Here is a 20,540-nt window from a genome sequence, read left to right as displayed (position 1 = left end):
GAGAGAAATACTTTTAACTCGTGGTATATGGAGGGGATTATAATCAATGTAATGAAACAAGTTATATGAATGGTTGAATGTGAAACTGATGATGTGCCCTGTAAACTTTCACTCAATCCACAATAAAAAACTTAAATTTAAAAAAAAAAAAATGTTCACATACTTTCTGACTGGCCAATCACACACTTATCCTCCAAACAGACTGGCATGTGTACACAACAGAATCTGTTCAAGATGGTTCATTGTATGCTTGTGTAAGCAAAAGATTGGGAACAACCTCAGTGTTGATTAACAGGGAACTGGCTAAATACATTTTGACTAATCAAATCAATAAAATGTTATGCAGCCAAAAAACCAGATATTTTATATTGATATATTCACTATAGGACAAGCACTTAGACTGAAAGGTCAGTTTGAACCACAAGGTCGGCAGTTCAAACTCACCAGTCACTTTCTGGAAACCATATACAGGGTCTCTATGAGTCCTGACGGAGTCCTGGTGTGGTGCTGCAGGCTAATGTGTCAGACTGCAAAGTTGTTTCAACTGCAAGGTCGGCAGTTCAAGCTCATCAGCTGCTCCTTGAAAACCCTATACAGGGGTGTTATGGGTCAGAATCAACTTCACGGCACTTAACAACAACATGAGCACATATGACATATGTGTGTGAGTTTTAACAATACTTTAGCACAACAAAAGCAAGGTATACAATAGTACGTATGGTAGGTTACCATTGTGTAAAAGAGGTTTCAAAAATTTCCACACGTGAATTTGCCAGGTGTTGATAAGTGCCGTTGAGTTGGTTTGACGCATAGCCACCCTATATACAGTTTCCAAGGAGTGGCTGGTGAGCTTGAACCACCAACCTTGAAGTTCAAACCAACCTTGTGGTCCAGTGCATTATCCTGCAGTGCCACAGAAAAATATCTTTAAGTAGACTTTAAAAACTCTTAACAGCAATTGTCTCTGTCAAAAGGTATGGGATTGAGGGACATGGATTTGTCACTGTGTATTTTCATAACATTTGTGGTTTGTACCATATGAATAGTCAACCTATTCAAGCATAAAGCAAATTTAAATGTTAAATAAATGCATTAAAATAGGGGCTTGAAAACATGAGAGAACGTGGTGCTGAGAACACAGAAGGATACACAAAGGGCTGGAGTTAAGACTAGGGTAGGATTCTGGGGGAGCCAGGGAATAGCACTGGAGCTAAGTCTTGAAGGGTATGTAAGGGATCAGCTACCAACATGAAGAAGAGTGTCCTTGACAGAGGCCAGGCAATAGGAGAGAACAGGATCCATTAAAAGAAAGCCCAGTGGCTTGGTTTAGCAGAAGCTTAGGGGACTCAGGAACAGGGTCAGGAGATGAGGCAGACCAGGCCCATTAAAGGTCAGGCCTTTTCAGGCATACTTGGAAGAAGATGAGGAGGAATAAGAAGTTGAGGGGAGCCCTTGAAGATGAAAAGGGTGGCATGCCAAGCTCACAGGTCACCAAAGCCAACTGGAAGCTCTCTGGAAGGGGGGTCGAAGACCTGACTCCATCCAAGTGGGGGCTGGGCTGCTGAGGAGGAAGCGAACACGCAGAAGAGGGAGCAGATATGACAGGAATTTAGAGATAGTGTCAATGAGATGTGGGAACTGATTCCATGGGTGGGGTGAAAAGGAATAAGGATGACTCCAAGATTCTCATGTGGGTTACCATTATCTCAGAGAAGGAAGTGCCATTAGGGAAAAGATTAAGGAGAAGGGAAAGGAAGAAACAGCTTGGGGAAGGAGGCAGAATGGTCGAATCAAATGTTAAGTTGTACACACGTGATCAAATAACTTCAGGTCTCTGAGTCCAATCTGTCTCATTTGGAAAGTGGAGATAATATTATCTGTCATTATTAAAGGATATAGAGGAATTCATTATTTTAATATTTAAAATTATTTTAATAATGAAATGGATTATTTTATATACCATAACTACCACATTGCCTGGCAGATACCAAAAATCAATTGCCTTTGAGTTGGTTCTGACTCGTGGTGATTCCAAGTACGTCCGAGTACAACTGGGGTCCATAGGGCTTTCAGTGGCTGATTTTCTGTAAGCAGATGGCCAGGTCTTTCTTCTGAGGTGCTTGTGGATGGACTCAAACCTCCAATTTTTCAGTCAGCAGTGAGTGCATTAACTATTTGCATGACCCAGGGGCTCATAGCACATAAATCCCAAACCAAATCCACTGCAATTGAGTCAGTTCCAGCTTAGCAACCCTATAAGACTGTATAGAACTACCCTTAGGCTCTTAAGACACTATAGAAATTGTACATTATAGACACATCTCTTCAGGAGAGAAATGATTATTCTACTATGGCTTTAAAGCAAATTTTTTTTTTAATTAAAGGAAGATGTGAGTGATTCAACTGATGCTAAGTTCATTCCTCGTTGATCCATAGATCAGCTTGCTTCCCTAGACATGCGTATGACCAGTTACAAGTATGCATCAAGAGCCACAGGCCTATCACAGTTGCTAGGCAAAGAGCTCAAAGCCAGGTCTTTACCACAGGAAGGACAAACCACTGGGAATAGTACCAGATTAGGAGCCTTGGTAATACTGTTTATTAGGTGTCGGGCTGCTAACCACAAGGTTGGCAGTTCAAACCAACCAGTCACTATTCAGGAAAAAAATGCTGCTGTCTGCTCCCATAAATATTGACAGTCTTGAAACCCCTAGGTCAGGTCACTATGAGTTGGAATTAATGGCAGTGGTCTGGTTTAGTACAAGACTGGCCCATTTCAATTCCAAGCAAACACTAGTGTGTATATATATATATATATAAACCTCCAACTGCCAGACCAGTCTGATAACTGTTTGGGGTTTTACTTCCTGAATGTGTGTGTTAAGCCTCTAACCATTTCTGCAAAGTAAAACAAAGTGATCATCCTCTCTGTACTCGAAGGGTGCCACATGAAGAAGGAGCCTCTTGGGGTATTTACCAGTGATGACGAAGAGGAAATCTAGAACAAGACTAAAGTCCGGTCAGCTCTAAATCCAATGCTACCATGTTTTCTATAATCACAGTTACCTGCAAATGCAGGTATTAGAAAAAAAACAAAAACTCCAAGATCTACTACAATAAAACGGATGGAAAAAAGAAAAAGAATTAATCTATCCTTACGTCATTGTTATTAAGCCAAGTCTATTTCTTATGCATCCAATGCTTGACTTTGAAGAGCTAACTCACATTAGTCTTGAGAAGGAGAGAAAAAAAAAATCATAAGGATTTTTTAAAATTAAGAACAGAAGAACTATCCAGAGATCTTATAACCATGCCATGTCCCTTGAAGCCAGAGCCCCCAGATACCTTGATGGTCAGAAAAACAGGAACATCCTTATTCCCAAATATCCACTGTCCTGGAGATATGCTACTAGGGTTGCATGACTCCATTTATATGAAATATCTAGGATTAGCAAATATAGACAAAAGTGAATTGATGGGTCTATGGGTCTGCCCTGCCGGACTGTGCTGCTGAAGATGTGGGAGGAGGGAAGCAATGTTACAACGAGGTTTTTCTCACCTGACCAGTCATATGCCCTCTAGTATAAACAGGCCTCAAGATAGACCTTTTTCATAAAAATTGTCCCAGTAGATTTATCCTAAAGATGGCCATACTCGAGAAAGATGAGGCTTTCTACTCCCGTAAGGATTTACACCCTCGGAAACCCTGTACAGGGTCGCTATGGGTCGGAACCGACTCGACGGCACTTAACAACAATAACAACAACTCTTATTTGATACACATAGAATCAATGTAGGCACTGAAGTTAGTTACCCAACAAATATGTTAGAGCATCAGAAAAGAAATTTGCCAGTCACTTTCCATTTAAGGCCAAACAACAACAAAAACCAGTAGCTTAATAAAATTAAAGGTAAAGCTTTAATGGGTAGCTGTATTAGGAATTCTATCAGATGTCCCATCTGAACTGATAACCAAATGGCCTGGTTAAAAAAAAAGCTTTCTATGGGTCAAGAGTTCTACATTCTGTCCATAGGTCTGAACATGTACCTCTCGTCTACCCTGAATCTTAGCTGTTAAATGATTCTTTCCAAGATTACATAAAGTATAGTTGGGGTTCTTGGTGCTGTCCTGTTCTTCCACTCTAATTGCTCTAATGAGGAATCCTGTGTTCAATACTTTGTCTCTTTCCTCCCAAGTAAAAACTCCAACTTTCAAGGGATACAGGTGCTCAGAACAGAAAAGAGAGCAACCTTCCTGGGGTTGTCTTAGGTCTGCCTGAGAACTGCTGATGGACAAAGCATGCGCTTCTTGGTTCTCTGCGCATGGCAGAGACGCTGATATTCTGCTCTAATATTGTTCAGACAGGAGGGTGGAATGGGGGACCGGGTGATGAGGGGCGGTGAGCTCATCTCCAACTCGCCTGTTATCACCGTGTCTCAGAATTATTTCCTGAAGGAACATCCCACGCTTCCAAATGAAACTGGCAGCATTTGGCCTTTTCCAAAACAAAGCACCTCGGCCTTTGGAATTACTGTACTTATCCCCTACACATGAAGACCTATAGCTCCAAAACGGTCCTGAAGACAATTCCAGAAATGCTGCACGCAAAACTTAAGTTCCTCTGGTTTTTATCAAACCATTCTTTCCGACAACCCCTCTGAAAACATTCACTCACTCTCGCTGTCCAGGACACCAGTTCTGAGGAAATCACCGCAGCCAATTGTCTGTCGCATCGCTAATCTCACACTAAATAAACTCACAGCAGGAAGAAACCAAAGACCCAAGCAGGGTGCCAGAGCTGCTAAATAGCAAATGCTCCACCACCACCAGGAAAACCGAGACACGTGCCGGGCCCTTTCTTCAGGGTTCCTGGGCGCGCACTCGCCTCTCAGAGGCGCGCACGCACCCACACTCTCAGGCACTACACACACACACATCGTTGGGGGCTTGGTTTCCTTTCCTCGCAAGCAGCGCACCCTCTGTCTGCTCCGCCTCAACCCGAACCTGGCGCGGCCTTCCCTCATCTCGATCACACGCCTCCTCCAACCCTGCCACACACGTGGGGGAAGCGCGTCCAGGTAGTGCCAAGAGGGTAGAGGGAACTGCACGGGTGGCGAAGGCCATGGTCGAGGATAGGAGGGAGCTCCGAGTAGGATCTGGGAGGGTAGATAGATGCCAGGTAAGCTTCCGAAATGGAAAGAGAAGGCAGAATCGGGAGAAGGCAGAGGCGAGGTAGAGAAGGGGGTCGCTCACCCAGGGTTTTGACAGCGATCTGCCGGGTGAGGGGCGGCGGCAGGTTGATGCACACCAAATCCACGTCCTGATGCAGCAGCACCTCGTCTATGCGGCTGGTGTAGAAGGGTACGCTCATCTCCTTGGCCAGCTCCTCCGCCTCTTCCTGCGTGCGGCCCCACAGCGCCTTCACCGAGAAGCCCTCGTCCTTCAGCAACGGGATGATGACACGGGCCGTGAGGCTGGTGCCGAACACGCCCACCCCCGGCAGCATGGCTGCTCAGGTCCGCCTGGCACTGCTTCTGTTCGGATCTCCAGTTAAACACGCGGGTACACCCACTCCAGCCAGCACCGCCGCCGAGCGCTAGCCGCTGTGCACGGGCAAGGCGCCTAGCCTGCCAGGACGCACCGAGCGCCTTAGAATCCTGACCGCTGCGGTGTCCACCGCGCGGGGCTGCCGTCCTTTCCGGAGGCGGCAGCAGGGACCCTCTCCGGGCGCCCGAAGCCCCGAAGCCTCGCGGAACCGTGGTTCAGGCGGCGTCCACGCCGCAGAGCCTGCTGGCTCCCTGCGCCCCGCTGAGGCCGCTCCATGGCCGGTTCATCCCCGCGTTGGCGCCGCAGCAAACTAGGACCGGTTCTCTCCCGCGTCGTCTCCGCAGCCGCTAGTTCCCCCACACCAGCCTGTACACCCTGCTGGAGCGCAGCCCCGCGCGGCTGCGGGGTCCTCCTTGTCTCTGGCCCTCCACTTGGTAGAAAGAACCCAACGGCCACCAAGAAGCCCGCTAAGGATGCGGCTGCGATCGCACTGGGCTCGGATCCCAAGCTGCAGCGCGACGGCGGCCCCGACCTGGCGCCAGTCTCCTCATTCTACTGCCATGTTCGCCCGCAGCCCGGCGAGGGCAGCCTGGGCCCAGGCCGGCTCCAGCTCCCGGCTCCCGCGGGGACTAGGGCGGAGTTGGTGAGTTGGGCTGTCAGCGGCTGGGCTTTCCTGCCACGCCCTCCCCGCAGCGCCGCGCGCCATTGGCCGCCTCTAGCCCCGCCCCTGAGCAGCACCCAGAACACCCCCTTTGCCGGGAGCGAGACCCCCACGCCCCCAACCCTGGGAGCCCAGGCCAGCTCCGCCCCCTCCCTGCTGCCTTTGCCCCCCAGTGCTACGCTTCTTCCTTTTTTCCTCCACCTACTTCTCCTGGTCCCTCTCCAAACCCCACCCCAAGTTAGCAAATAAATATAAAGCCCGGGCACGCCCTGATAGGTTTCTGGTAGGCTTCCTTGGCAGAGAGCGCCCCAGCTGGGGGAAGTGGCGGACCCGGCGAGGTGTGAGCCACGGATCGCTTCAGCCTGGACTGGAGACTGTTTCCTACGTGCCCGACGCCGTGTTGGGGAAGCTTGCCAGCCATCTACTTTTTAATTCTCCCAGTTACACTAAGGTTAATGAAAACCCACTTTGCAGATAGTGTAAATGAGTCCCAGAGAGATTAAGGGATTTGCGCAAAATCACACAACTGGTAAGCAATAGGGGTCAGAATTAGGCTCCAGAGTTGGAGCGTTTGAACCAGAGAAGTAGGCTGCCTCCTAAGGTTCCGGTCTCCCACGCCCACCCAACCTCGGGCCATAGGCCCGCGCCGGCCCAGTGGAGCTGGGGTCTCCCAAGCGGCTACAGCCAAGTGTCTGTCTCATGTCTCGGTTCTCCAGGATGTGTCACCCTGGCCAGATGCCACGTTTGTTCCTCAGTGTCTCTCAGACTTCTTGGGCTACCACTTTCCGCGGCCTCCAACACCCCGGCTTGTCCCCCACCGCATCTCAACTCCCTTCCTGGACCCTCATCAGGTAGTCGTTGGGACCCTGCTCCTTCTGGTCTCCCTTCATCTTCTACCTCATAAACATTTGACAAGTAGGTGAATGGATGTCTACTTAGTCCCACTTTGTGCCCAGTTGGTGCTGGGGTCAGGGGGACCCAAAGTTGAAAGGCAGGGTGCCTGTTGTCTAGGGCGAGGTTTCTGGAGAGGGCAAGAGTCCTGTCATGTTCAGCTCATCAGCCCTTAGTCCAATGTGCCACAGGTACTTCTGCTTTCAACACCAATGGGAAATGTGCCCCTGCAAGAGTTTAAAACAACTTGTAACAATTGGCAAACAGGCAGGGAGAGTAGAGAGTCCAATACCATAAAAGCTTGTGTATGAGAGAGGCATTAGAAGGCACAGAGGACACTGGGTGCTCAGGGTGCCTGGCAGGGGAGGGCCAAGAGACAAAAGGGGTGTTGCTGTCAACACTGCCGGCGTCTTAGAGCAAAGGTTTTGTAAGGACCATGGCAAGGATGCCAACAGGGATAGGGGTGGAGACGCAAGGCAAGTTTACAGTACACAAGAGCATGGGCCACTTGTCAGAGATGGCGACAATTATGCCCAGCAAGAGACATGCAGCTTGGCATAGCCAGAGTACCAGATCTTGAGCAAATGCCTTCTCCTGTCTGGGCCACAGTTTCATCTGTAAAATGGGGTAGTAAGGAGCTCTGGTAGCCTAGTGGTTACGAATCAGGCTGCTAACCTCAGGGTCAGCAGTTCGAAACTACCAGCTGTTCCACAGGAGATAGACAAGGCTTTCTGCTCCTGTAAAGATTTACAGCCTCAGAAACCCTATACAGGGTTGCTATGAGTTGAAACTGACTCCATGGCACATAACAACAACAACAACAATAGTTTCTGGACTCCTGGTGTGGCACTGTAGGATCAACACTGGACTGTGAACCACGAGGTCAGCAGTTCAAACCCACCAACTGCTCCTATACAGGGTTGCTAAGAGTTGGAATCAACTCAACGGCACTTAACAATAGTAGCTTCTGTTGTTGTTGTTGTTGTTAAGTGCCTTCAAGTGGGTTCTGACCCACAGTAACCCTATATAGGGTTTCCTAAGAGCAGCTGGTGAGCTTGAACTGCCGACCTTGCAGTTCAAACTGACTTTGAAGTCCAGCGCATTAACCCACAGTGCCATACCAGGACTCCTATGAGTAGGGTTTTATGAGGACTGGTGTGGCACTGAAGGAGAAACACTGGACTGACTGCTAACCTCAAGGTCAATGGTTCAAACCCAGCAGCTGATCCTTGGAAACCCTATACAGGGTCGCTATGAATCAGAAGCACACTGGACATTTAACAACGTATTAACTGATATATATAAAGTCCTTAAAACAGTGCATGGCACGTTGTTAAGTGCCATCAAGTCAGTTCGAACTCAGAGCAACCCTGTATAGGATTTCTGAATGGCTGGTGAGTTTGAATCGCTGACCTTGTGGTTCAAGCTGACCTTAAGGCCGAGTGCTTATCCAATGGGGCCACCATTAGACTCCATTTGGAAAAACAAACCAATAGAAAACTGTTATCCTCAATTGACCTCTGACCCTTGGTGAACCCATGAGTTTCAGAGTGAACTGTGTTCCGTAAGGTTTTCAGTGGCTGATTTTTGAGAAGTAGATTGTCATCAACATCATGGGTGTAGCAGCTGAGTGGGCAAATACTTGCACCATTCAGGAAGAAGCTTACATGAATATTAAATAAATAAATATTGAGAGTGTGTCTATTACTAACGTGGTTTCTTGAGGTGAGAAACTATTGTACAAGACCAACTAATAACAAGTTCTGCTCATATTCTTTTAAAGGGAACTTAACCCCTAGCTTTAATGTAAATAGAAAGGAGACCTTCCAGTGCATAATGTCCAGAGAAAATAATCACATTTGATTCTTCTTAGGAATGTGTAAAAAGAAACATTATCATCTCCATGGAACCCTGGTGGCAACTCAAATCTACAGTTTGGAAACAGAACGCTTCATTTCCAACCCTTTTTTCTGAACTGTTCCTTCCCCGTCTCAAGAAATGTACTGCCATCCCATCCTTTACCCAGAAACTTTTAGAGTCATCCAGAGCTCCTCTCTCTTGTACTTACTAGCCAATCTATCAGCAAATTCTGTCTGCTCTGCTTTACAAATGCACCCAGGGACTGGTTACTTCTCTCCCACTACCATCTCTGGTCCAGGCCACCACCATCACCCCATGGACCACCGCTCTTGCTCCCCAAAGTCCATATACTCCACTCAGCAACCACAGGGATCCTTTAGAAGAAAAGGTAACTTAGAAGTTTTCAAGAAGGAGTTTAGTTTAAGAGTGTGCGGGGGAAGATAAAGTCCCCACTGAATCATTTTCATCTTGTCTAGATGGGCTTGGTGAAACAAGATGGGGATAAGATTCTTATGATCCAATAATGAGTAATTGTCATCATGACTAATTGCGACTGTCACAATTGTAAAGGTAGAAGTTTTGTAACAAAAATGGGGGAGGAGTTAATCTTACAGTCCAGAAACAGGACTCTAGGACCATCAAGGGAGAAGAGAACAAGGGGAATGTGGGACCCTATCCAGGGAAGCAGTGACACCAGAGATGGAGGCAGGGATAGGGGCATGAAGAGAGAGAGAGCAGCTGAGGACTCTAGATTCATGGGAAAAGAGGGACTGAGAGCCGGCCAAGAGGTAGACTTGCAAAATGTGCCCTTTGGTAGTGTAAATTTATATACCGGAGCGTTTAAAAAAAAAAAAAGGAGCTAAAATGCAGAGAGAGAAATACTGTTAACTGATGGTACATGGAGGGGATTATAATCATTGCAATGAAACAAAATGTATGATTTGTTGAATGTAAAACTGATGATCTGCCCTGTAATTTTTCACTCAATTCACAATAAAAACTAAAAACAAAAAAAAGTTAAGTGGTGTCATGTCAAACTCTATACCTACTAGTGAATTCTTATCACAGTTAGAACCAACTCCAGCATCCTCAGGATGGTCTGAAAGACTCTACATGACCTCACTCCACATCTCATGCAACTACCTCTCTGGCCCATGCCTGGCCTTATAGTGCATGGGCCTTCTGTGCATTGCAAAGACCACACATGTTCTTGCTTTTGGGTCTTTTCATGCACATGTGTATGCACGCACACTAACACACACATGCACGAGTCATTCTCCCTCTTTACTTGGGCCTCTGCTCAGTTGTCTCCTCAGATAGCCTTGCCTGACCGCTGCATCCACAATGGTGTCACATCTCATCGCTTTTTCCAGCTTGACCTTTTCTTTATAGCTCCTGCCGACACCTCACATTATATTACCTGCCTGTGTATCTGCTGATCATCCTTCCACCTCCCCAGATTACCAACTCCTGGAGATCAGAACTTTGTCAGGTTCACTACTGAATTCCCAGTGTCAAAAATTGTATCTGGCACCAAGTAGACATCAATACATATTCGTTGAATCCAAACGTACGTTCTTCTAACAACCATGTGTATTGCTGGAGGATTGCATGAGTTTTTAAAGTCTTTAGAATGGTGCCAAGTGATATGTGCAAATATGGTTTAGGGTCTGGAGATGCAAAGCTGAATAGGACAGGGTCCTGGCATGCAGGTTGCTTGACCATGGCAATACTGTGGGACAAGTGTCATGGTAGACCCCTGCAGGGGATGTCTGGAAGCACAGGCAGGCCTTAGAGGTCAGAATGGGAAATTTGTGGAGACTTGCAAAGAACGAAGAAAGCAAGATGCAGGCTTAAAACTTGCTTGAGTCATCTAGAAGAAGGGTTGGTGGGGGCAGAAATATTTTAGATGGAGAAAGAATAAAAGCAAACTAACTTAAGGTAGACAGTGTTTTAATGGTCTCCTATTTACCCCATTCGCAAAGGTGTGACCCCTATCCTAGGGTTATGAGGATGGTCAAACACACAACACAAAGCCTGGGATAGATGAGATCAGCTGTGGTTTATTAATCACATATATTCATTCCCATGGAGTCCTGGTGTAGCGCTGTAGGTTGATGTGCCAGACTGCAGAGTCATTTGAACTTTAAGGTTGGCAGTTCAAGCTTACCAGCTGCTCCTCGGAAACCCTACACAGGGTCGCTATGGGTCGGAGCCAACTCGATGGCATTTATCAACAACAACTCATTCCCACAGCCAGAGGAGCACATGGCATGCCAAGCAGGGTCACCTGGGAGTTGCACCTAGAAATAGAGTGAATAAGCAAGGATGATGGGAGGCCGACTTTGTAGTAACAAGGGGGTGAGGTGTCCCCTGGCTCCCGAGGGAGAATGGGATTGGCTCCTTTGAATAACCAAAAAGCTGGCAGGGAACTGAAGCCCACTCCTCAGGGATAAACAAGCTAGAAGGCCTTATCCATGAGAACAGAGTAGGGAAAAGAACTTGTCATCACCAGATATCCAGGCAGTAAATAATATTACTACCAGCTGCTCTGCGGGAGAAAGATGAGGCTTTCTACTCCCGTAAAGATTTACACCCTCAGAAACCCTGTACAGGGTCGCTACGGGTCAGAACTGACTCGACGGCACTTAACAACAACAACAAATAATATTAAGCCTTAGTTTTAGGCCTTACATCACAGAAGGGTCTGTGTGGAGGAAGTTAGGATGTGGTAGAACATCACTGCAAGGTTTAAGGCAGAGAAGTGGATTATCAGATTAGCATTTTCGAGCCACCACTCAGACTCCTGTATTATTGTCTCATTAACATAACAAAGAAAACCCCACCAGACCCAGCCCTGTGGGGAGACCACTCAGTAACCTGAGAGTGAAGGTGGAGGGATTGGATTGAGGAAGCAGCTGTGGGAATGAAGAGGAGGACACAGATACATGAGATGAAATCTCTTGAGATAACAAGGAGCTGAAATCTCCTGAGCCTGGTAGCTAATTGAATGTGGGAGGTGATCGAGGACTGGAGATGAAGTTCCAGTGTGGGGCCAGTGGAGTTGCTGAGTGTACATTTGTGCCCACCCTGGTTGTACACTATTGTTTCATGAGTATTGGAATGGAAGGATTACTCTAAACAAGTTTCCAATAATACCCACCTTTGAATATCTGGTGCCTGTCAACACGTCACTCTCAGTGATGCTTCACGCTCTTTGTGTGAACCCCTCCTAAACCCAAGGTCCTGAATCCCAACCAAACCAGACATTTTGACATTTTAAAACAGTTCTGCAAATAAGATTACCATTCTTTTTTCCCTTAAACCGCGATTTACCGCCAACCTCAGCTACTTGCATCTGGGTGGAGATTTTAGGCCCATTTTAATGGCATTTAAAACAGTTGTCATGTGACTCCCAAAAGAACAGTCTAAATCTTCCTTAAGAAATGAAACTAGAAAGGATCAGCTTTTAAAAAATATTATCCGTAGGCTCATAGCAAGATGCAATATCTTTTTGTATTAATTCAATTTAATGATACTGTCTTTATTATCTAATGGTATTACAACAGAAATACCACAAGTGGGTGGATTTAACAAATTTCTTTTCTCAGAGTGAAGGAGACTAGAAGTCCCAATTCAGGGCACCAGCTTTAGGGGACGTTCAGTTCCCTGCCAGCCCATGTGGTTGTTCAAAGGAGCCAATGGCATCATACCAACAGGAACCAGGGTCACTGTTGCTTCTGAGACTGCTTCTTAATTTTCCAAGCAAAATGAAGTCTTTGACAACTCGAGTCTTTTCTCCATGTTATTTATTGGTCCAGTGGTGAGGATTTTTTGTCTTTACATTGAGGTGCAACCTGTATCAAAAGCTGTGGGCTTTGATCTTCATGAGCATCTTAAGTCCTATTCATTTTCAGCAAGCAAAATTGTATTGTCTGCATATGACAGATTGTTAATGAGTCTTCCTCCGATCCTGATGCCACATTCCTCATCATATAATCCAGCTTTTCAGATTATTTGCTCAGCATACAGAATGAATAAGTATAGTGCAAGAATACAACCCTGGTGCACACCTTTCCTGATTTTAAACCATTCAGTGTCCCCTTGTTCTGTTGGAACGACTACCTCTTGGTCAATGTACAGGTTCCTCGTGAGCACAATAAGTGTTCCTGAATATTCATTCTCCAAAATATGGTTCATAGTTTGTCATGATCTATAAAGTCAAAAGCCTTTGCATAGTCACCAGTAAAGAATAAAATCTTGGAAATCCTTTGGGGCAATTCTACTTTGTCCTTCCTATAGCGTTGCTATGAATCAAACAGCAGTGGATTTGGGTTTTGTTGTTAACCACTAACATGCTGATTTACAGCCTCAGAAACCCTATACAGGGTAACTAAGAATCGGAACTGATTCAATGGCACTTAACAACAATAGCAACAATAAACATGCTGACCTGTCATTTATACTAGATAGTAAAGCAAAAACCAAACCTGCTGCCATCAAGTTGGTTCTGACTCATGGAGATCCCATGTGTCTCAACGTAGAACTGTGCTCCAGAGGTTTTCTATGGCTGGGTTTTCAGAAGTCAATCTCCAGGTCTTTCTTTCATGGCACTTACATGTGGACTTGAGCCTCCAACTTTCCTGTTAGCAGGGAAGGACAAACTTCTGGAACCACTCTGGGGCCATTATATTAGGTACTGTTGTTGTTAAGTGTCATCCAGTCAGCTCTGACTCACAGTGACCTATACACAACACAGCACAACACTGTTCCATCTTGCACCATCCTCAGTTACTTTGAATCCACTGAAGCAGCCACTGTGTCAATCCACGTCATTGAGGGTTTTCTTCTTTTGTGCTGACCCTCTACTTTACCAAGCATGATGTCCTTCTCCAGGGACTGGTCCTTTCTAACAATTTGTCTACAGAACTTGAGATGAAGTCTCATCAGTCTCTCTTTTAAGGAGGATTTTAGCTGCACTTCTTCAAGACAGATTTGTTTGTTCTTCTGGCAAACCATGCAATATAGTCCATATTCTTCACCAACACCATAGTTCAAATGCATTATTTCTTCTCAGGTCTTCCTTATTCATTGCCCAGCATTCACATGCAGATGAGGCTATTGGAAATACTATGGTTTGTGTCAGGCACACCTTAGTCCTCAAAGTGACAACTTTTCAGTTTGATACTTTAAGGCACTCAGTTACTAACCCATTAGGTGCTCCAAGGAAGAAAGATGTGGAAGTCTGCTTCAGTACAGAAAATTTGCCCAATGCAGTATGTCATTTGATTTCTTGACTGTTGCTTTCAGGAGCATTGGTTGTGAACCACCAAAATGAAATCTTTGACAACTTCAATCTTTTTCTCCATTTATTAGCCCAGTTATGAGAATTTTTGTTTTCTTTATATTGAGTTGTAATCCATACTGAAGGCTTTATTCTTAGATCTTCATCAATAAGTTCTTCAAGTCCTCTTCACTTTCAGCAACAGTATTGTGTCATCTACACACACATTGCTAATAAGACTTCCTCTAATCCTGATGTGCCATTTTTCTTCATCTTTGCTCAGCATACAGATTGAATAAGTATGGTGAAAGGATACAACCCTGACAGACACCTTCCCTGATTTTAAACCATTCCATGTCTCCTTGTTCTGTTCGAACAACTGCCTCTTAGTCGATGTACAGGTTCCTCATGAACAAAATTCAGTGTCCTGGAATCCCCATTCTTCACAATGTTATCCATACTTTGTTATGATCCACACAGTTGAATGCCTTTACATAGTAAAACATAAGTAAACAACTCTCTGGTATTCTCTACTTTCCACCAAGACGCATCTGACATCAGCAGTGATATCCCTCGTTCCATGTCCTTGTCTGAATATGGCTTACATTTCTGGCAGCTCCCTGTTGATCTACTGCTGCAACGGTTTTTGAATTATCTTCAGAGAAACTGTTTCCATGTGATATTAGTGATATTTCTGCATGCCGTAGGGTCACCTTTCTTTAGGATGGGCACAAGTATGGACTTCTTACAATCAGTTGACCAGGTAGTTGTCTACCAAATTTCTTGGAATAGATGAGTGAGTATTTCCAGTGTTGCCTTCGTTTGTTGAAACATTTCTATTGGTATTCCACCAACTTTTGGAGCCTTGTTTTATGCCAATGCCTTCAGTGCAGCTTGAATTTTTCCCTTCAATATCATCAGCACTTGATCACATGCTATCTCCTGAAATGGTCAAACAGTGACCAATTCTTTTTGGTACAGCAACTGTGTATATTTTTTTTTATCTTCTTTTGATGCTTCTTGCATCGTTCAATATTTTGCCTCTAGAATCCTTCAATATTACAACTCGAGGCTTGAATTTTTTCTTCAGTTCTTTCAGCTTGAGAAATCTGACCATGTTCTTATCCTTTGGTTTCCTAACTCCAGATCTTTTCACATTTCATTCTAGTAGTTTACTTTGTTTTCCTAAGCTGCTCTTTGAAATTTTCTATTTGACTCTTTTATTAAATCATTTCTTCCCGTTGTTTTAGCTACTCTATGTTTAAGGGCAAATTTCAGAGTTTCTTCTGGGATCCACTTTGGTCTTTTTTTCTTTCTTGTCTCTTCAGTGATCTTTTGCTTTCTTCATGTAAATGTTGTAATGTATAATATAATTATTCCACAACTCGTCTGAGCTTCAGACATTAGTGCTCAGTGAGTCAAATTTGCCGTTGAGATGGTCTCTAAATTCAGGGGGATATACAAAAGGTTGTATTTTGACTCTTGTGGACTTGTTCTAATTTTCTTCAATTTCAGCTTGAACTTGCATATGAGCATCTGATGACCCATTTCAGTGTCAGCCCCTGACCTTGTTTTCAATGATGATATTGAGTGTCTTCATTGTCTCTTCCCATTGATGTAGTCAATCTGATTCCTATATTGTCCATCTGGTGATGTCCATATTTATAGTCACCATTTATGTTACTGAAAAAGGTATTTTCAGTGAAGAATTTGTTGGTCTTGCAAAATTCTATCATGTGCTCTCCAGCGTCATTCTGTCAGCAAGGCCATAGTTTACAACTGCTGATGCGTCTTTGTTTCCTGTTTTTGAATTCCAGTCACCAGCAATTATCTTTGGAGCTTGATTACATGCTTGATTGATTTCAGATCTAAGAAGTTGGTAGAATTCTTCAATTTCTTCATCACTGGCTTTGGTGGTTGGTGTGTAAATTTGAATAATAGTTGTGTTAACTGGTCTTCCTTGTAGGCAGATAGATATTATCCTATCACAGACAGTAGTGTCTTTCAAGATAGAGTTTGAATTGTTCTTTTTGATGATGAATGTGGTGCCATTCCTCTTCAATTTGTTGTTCCTAGAATAGGAAACTGTCTTCAAAATGGCCAATACTGGTCCATTTCAGCTCATGAATGCCTAAGATATCAATCTTTATTCGTTCCATTTTATTTTTGATATCTTCCTTTTCCTAGAGCCATACTTCATACATTCCACATTCCAATTATTAATGGATTCTTGTAGCTGTTTCTTCTCATTTTGAGGCATCAGCAAATAAAGTCCCAAAAACTTTGCTCCATCCTCTGTACTTTGAGGAGACAGTCAAATTTTGAGTGTCTTCCAGTCTGGGACGGGGCTCATCTCCCGGTATTATATCAGACAATGTTGCACTGCTATTCATAAGGTTTTCTAGTGGCTAATCCCTCTGAAGTAGACTGCCCATTCCTCCTTCCTGGCTTGTTCTTAGTCTGAAGCTCCACAGAAACCTCCCCACTGTGGCTGACACTGCTGGTATTTGAGACACCAGTGGCATAGCCACACACAGACCACCACAGGATGACGCACTACTGATAGACAAGTGGGGATGTTAGGGACCACAGTCACTACTGTCCCCTGACACCAGTCCAGGGTTCCTCTAGGGAGGAGAAGGTCACTTGTGTTTCTCTTTCAGGACCCTTCTCCCTTTGCCACACAGGTGACCTGACCTCTAAGGAAGGAGCTGGTCCACTAAGGCTGTCATCCGGGTCAAGAGAAGCAGGACAGTGCTTGTACAGCTTCTCCTTGTAGACAGACCCCCAAGGTCTTGTCCCCATTACTGTAGGACCTTAGAGGGCAAAATGCCAAAAATAATAAATTCATGTGATCATCTGGATGTTTGCTCTCCACAATCTTACAGATGTTTCCAAACACAAGAATATTTGGGAAGCTTCCAAACATCTAGTTAGATGTTTCATGTCATGCAAAGCAAACATTCAGATAATGAAAATTTTCAATCACACACACACAACCCAACAACTTTTAGACATCATTTAGAGAGTGTTGTTGTTAAGTGTTGTTAAATTGGTTCTGAATCATAGAGACCCTGTATAGGGTTTCTGAGAAGTGGCTAGTGAGTTTGAACTGCCAACCTTGCCATTCAAACCAATCTTATGGTCGAGTGCTTATCCTACAGAGCCACACAAAACTAAAGAGATAGGTTAGGCAGAATTTCTGATATAATAACCAACCTAATGATTGGTTTAGATGAAAGTATGTAACTGGCTGTTTAAAATAGACAAAAACAAATTGCATCAAAATTTGTAACATAGTTCCTCTAAAATTTTTGGTCACTAGATAATAAAGTTCTGGTGTGGCACTGTAGGATCAGCACTGGACTGCTAACCACAAGGTCGGCAATTCAAACCCACCAGCCACTTCTCAGAAACACAATACAGGGTCTCTAAGAGTTAGAACCGACTCAGTGGCACTTAACAACAACAACAGCAAATTAGCAGTAGGCATCCTGGTGTGGTGCTGTAGGATAATTACTGGACTACCAGGTTTGTTTGAACTGCAAGGTAGGTGGTCCAAACACACCAGCTGCTCCTTGGAAACCCTATACAGGGTCCCTAACAGTAACACCAATCTGACCAGATGGTCTTTCTTCATATATATACACTTATAAATAAAACAGGAGTCCTGGTGTGGCACTGCAGGTTAATGCACTGGACCACAAAGTCCATCTGAACTGCAAGATCAGTGATTCAACCTCACAGACAGCACTTAACAATGGAACTGACTTAACAGCACTTAACAACAATATACATATATATGTATATATATATGTATGTATTTACATATACATATATACACACGAGATGCTCCTCGGAAACCCTATACAGGGTCACTATGGGTCGGAATCGACTAACGGCACTTAACAATAACATATACACACATATAATATATTATATATACTTAATACATAAATTGGAGTCCTCTTGTGGTTCTGTAGGATAAGCACTGGACCACAAGGTCATTTGAATTACAAGGTCAGTGATTCAAACTCACCAGCTGCTCCTTAGAAACCCTATACAGGGTCACTATGAGTTGGAACTGACTCATGGCACTGAACAACAACTTACATAAATTGGAGTCCTCTTGTGGCTCTGTAGGATAAGCACTGAACCACAAGGTCATTTGAATTGCAAGGTCAGCTACTTCTCAGAAATCCTATACAGGGTTGCTATGAGTCGGAATCAACTTGACAGCATTTAACAAAAACAACATACATACATAAATTTGTATAAATACTCATATACAAAATGTATTTATACTAATTTTTTAAAAATAAATTCTTATTAATCATTAGATAATAAAAGAGAGTTGAGAATCTTTGAAGTAGATGCAACAGCTTTATTATAAGAAAAAAACTCATATAAATTTATGATCTACTCATTAAGCCACAAATATATAAATAAAAACTTGAAAGGCAAAAAAGTTTAACTTATTGGTAAACAATGTTGAACTAGTATTAAAGAACTGAGATCCCATTACCAGTAAAATTAAAGAATTTTTAATACAATAATTCTCAGGTTGCTGGTGACTGAAAACTGATACAAACTCTCAAACATTAATTTAGTCATCTGTTTCCAGGAGGCTTACAAATAGTCATATGCTATGACCAGCAACAGCATGACCAACAGCGGAAATGATTTTAAACTCAAGGTAAAGAGGCTTTGGGTCTCAAGTTGATCGTTTATATGATATTTATTATTCTGATGTGGCAATGTAGGATTAAGCATTGGACTGCCAACCACAAGGTCAGTGGTTCAAGTCCACCACCTGCTCCTCAGAAACCCTATACAGGATCACTATGAGTTAGAACCAACTTCATGGCATCTAACAACAACAATGGAAGAAGCTAGAACTTCTTCCATAGACAACAATAGAGTAATGGTCAGGTACACTATTTGGGACTGGAGTCCTGGTGTGGCGCTGTAAGTTAATGTACTGGACTACAAGGTGGTTTGAGTTGTAAGGTCTGCGGTTTCAAGCTCACCATCTGCTCCTTGGAAATTGTATACAGGGTCACTCTGAGTCGGAACCAACTCAACAGCACTTAACAACAACAAACCCACTCTAACACAAATGCTGTTGCCAAATCTAGTGGGCACTGTCTTGTCCTCAGTTTACTTGATCTCTCTGCACTATTGAAGGAATGAAGTTGGCCACTCCCTGCTTCCTCAACACACAATCCTCCCGGCTTTTCTTCCTGGCTTTCTAGTCTTTTCTACCTGGCTTCATTTGCTGTCATCTCCTACACATGACCTCTACAAATTTCATTCCTCAACCTTCTTCTCCTCCCAAAGTTAGCTCATCCCATCCTTAAATATCAAATGCAAGCTGACGCCCTACCTTAAGTCTCCCGCCCCAATTTCTGGCCTTGCTTCCAGCTCTATGACCCAATTCCTTTCTCACTGTTACACTTGTTTGTCTCATACAAGCACAAAATGAAACTCTTCAATTTTCCCTCTAAAGCCATTCCTCTAGGTCCTTCCCATATCAATAAATAGTTCCACCATCCACCCAGTTCTCAAGATAGAGAAGTCAACCTTGATTCTTTCCTATATTCCATCTCCTATACATGGGGTCTCCACAAGTCAGAATAAACTCAACAGTAAGGGATGTAGTCAACTTGTATCACTTCTACCTCAAAATACAGCTAACCTTGTTATTTCCATCTCTATGACCTTGACTCTGAGTGAAGCACCTGGACTCCTATAGCAGCAGGACTGACCTTCACACTGCTGCCCCCATGAGTAATCAGGTTTTTTTAAAGCAAACATTACTTGATGACCCCTTGTGTGTCCCTCATATGGATGGCAAGATTCCAAGAATGCACCTAAGATTTCTCCTCCCTGATATGCATGACTTACATAACCCCCTCTCTTTAAATGTGGGTGTTGCTGTTGTTAAGTGCCGTCGAGTCGGTTCTAACTCATAACGACCCCGTATAGGGTTTCCAAGGAGCGGCTAGTGAGCTTGAACTGCCAACCTTGCAGTTCAAACCGACTTTGCAGTCCAGTGCATTAACCCACAGTGCCACATCAGGACTCCTAAATGTGGGTGGACCTGATTTAATCACTTGTTATTGCTGTTGCTAAGTACCCTCGAGTCCGTTAAGATTCACAGCGACCCTGTGTAGGGTTTCCAAGGAGCGCCTGGTTAGTTTGAACCTCCAACCTGCAGTTCAAATCGACCTTGCAGTTGACTGCTTATCCCACAGTGCCGTTTAAAAGATGGGCTAGACATCAGAAACCAAAAA

General features: G+C 44.1%; 1 protein-coding gene across 1 annotated transcript in view; it reads right to left on the bottom strand.

The window, feature by feature from the left end:
* GFOD1 (glucose-fructose oxidoreductase domain containing 1) overlaps positions 1-5,507 on the bottom strand; it is a 152,225-nt gene extending 146,718 nt beyond the window's left edge. Inside the window, exon 1 of the mRNA XM_006864082.1 lies at positions 5,255-5,507. Within this exon, the coding sequence (XP_006864144.1) occupies positions 5,255-5,507 (253 nt within the window). The remainder of the gene's footprint in view (positions 1-5,254) is intronic.
* Positions 5,508-20,540: the final 15,033 nt, after the last annotated feature.

This window comes from Chrysochloris asiatica, unplaced genomic scaffold (assembly GCF_000296735.1).
Source record: "Chrysochloris asiatica unplaced genomic scaffold, ChrAsi1.0 scaffold00060, whole genome shotgun sequence".
Classification (NCBI taxonomy): Eukaryota; Metazoa; Chordata; class Mammalia; order Afrosoricida; family Chrysochloridae; genus Chrysochloris; species Chrysochloris asiatica.
The sequence above is the reverse complement of the archived record's forward strand: the minus strand, read 5'-3'. Positions and strand labels throughout refer to the sequence as shown.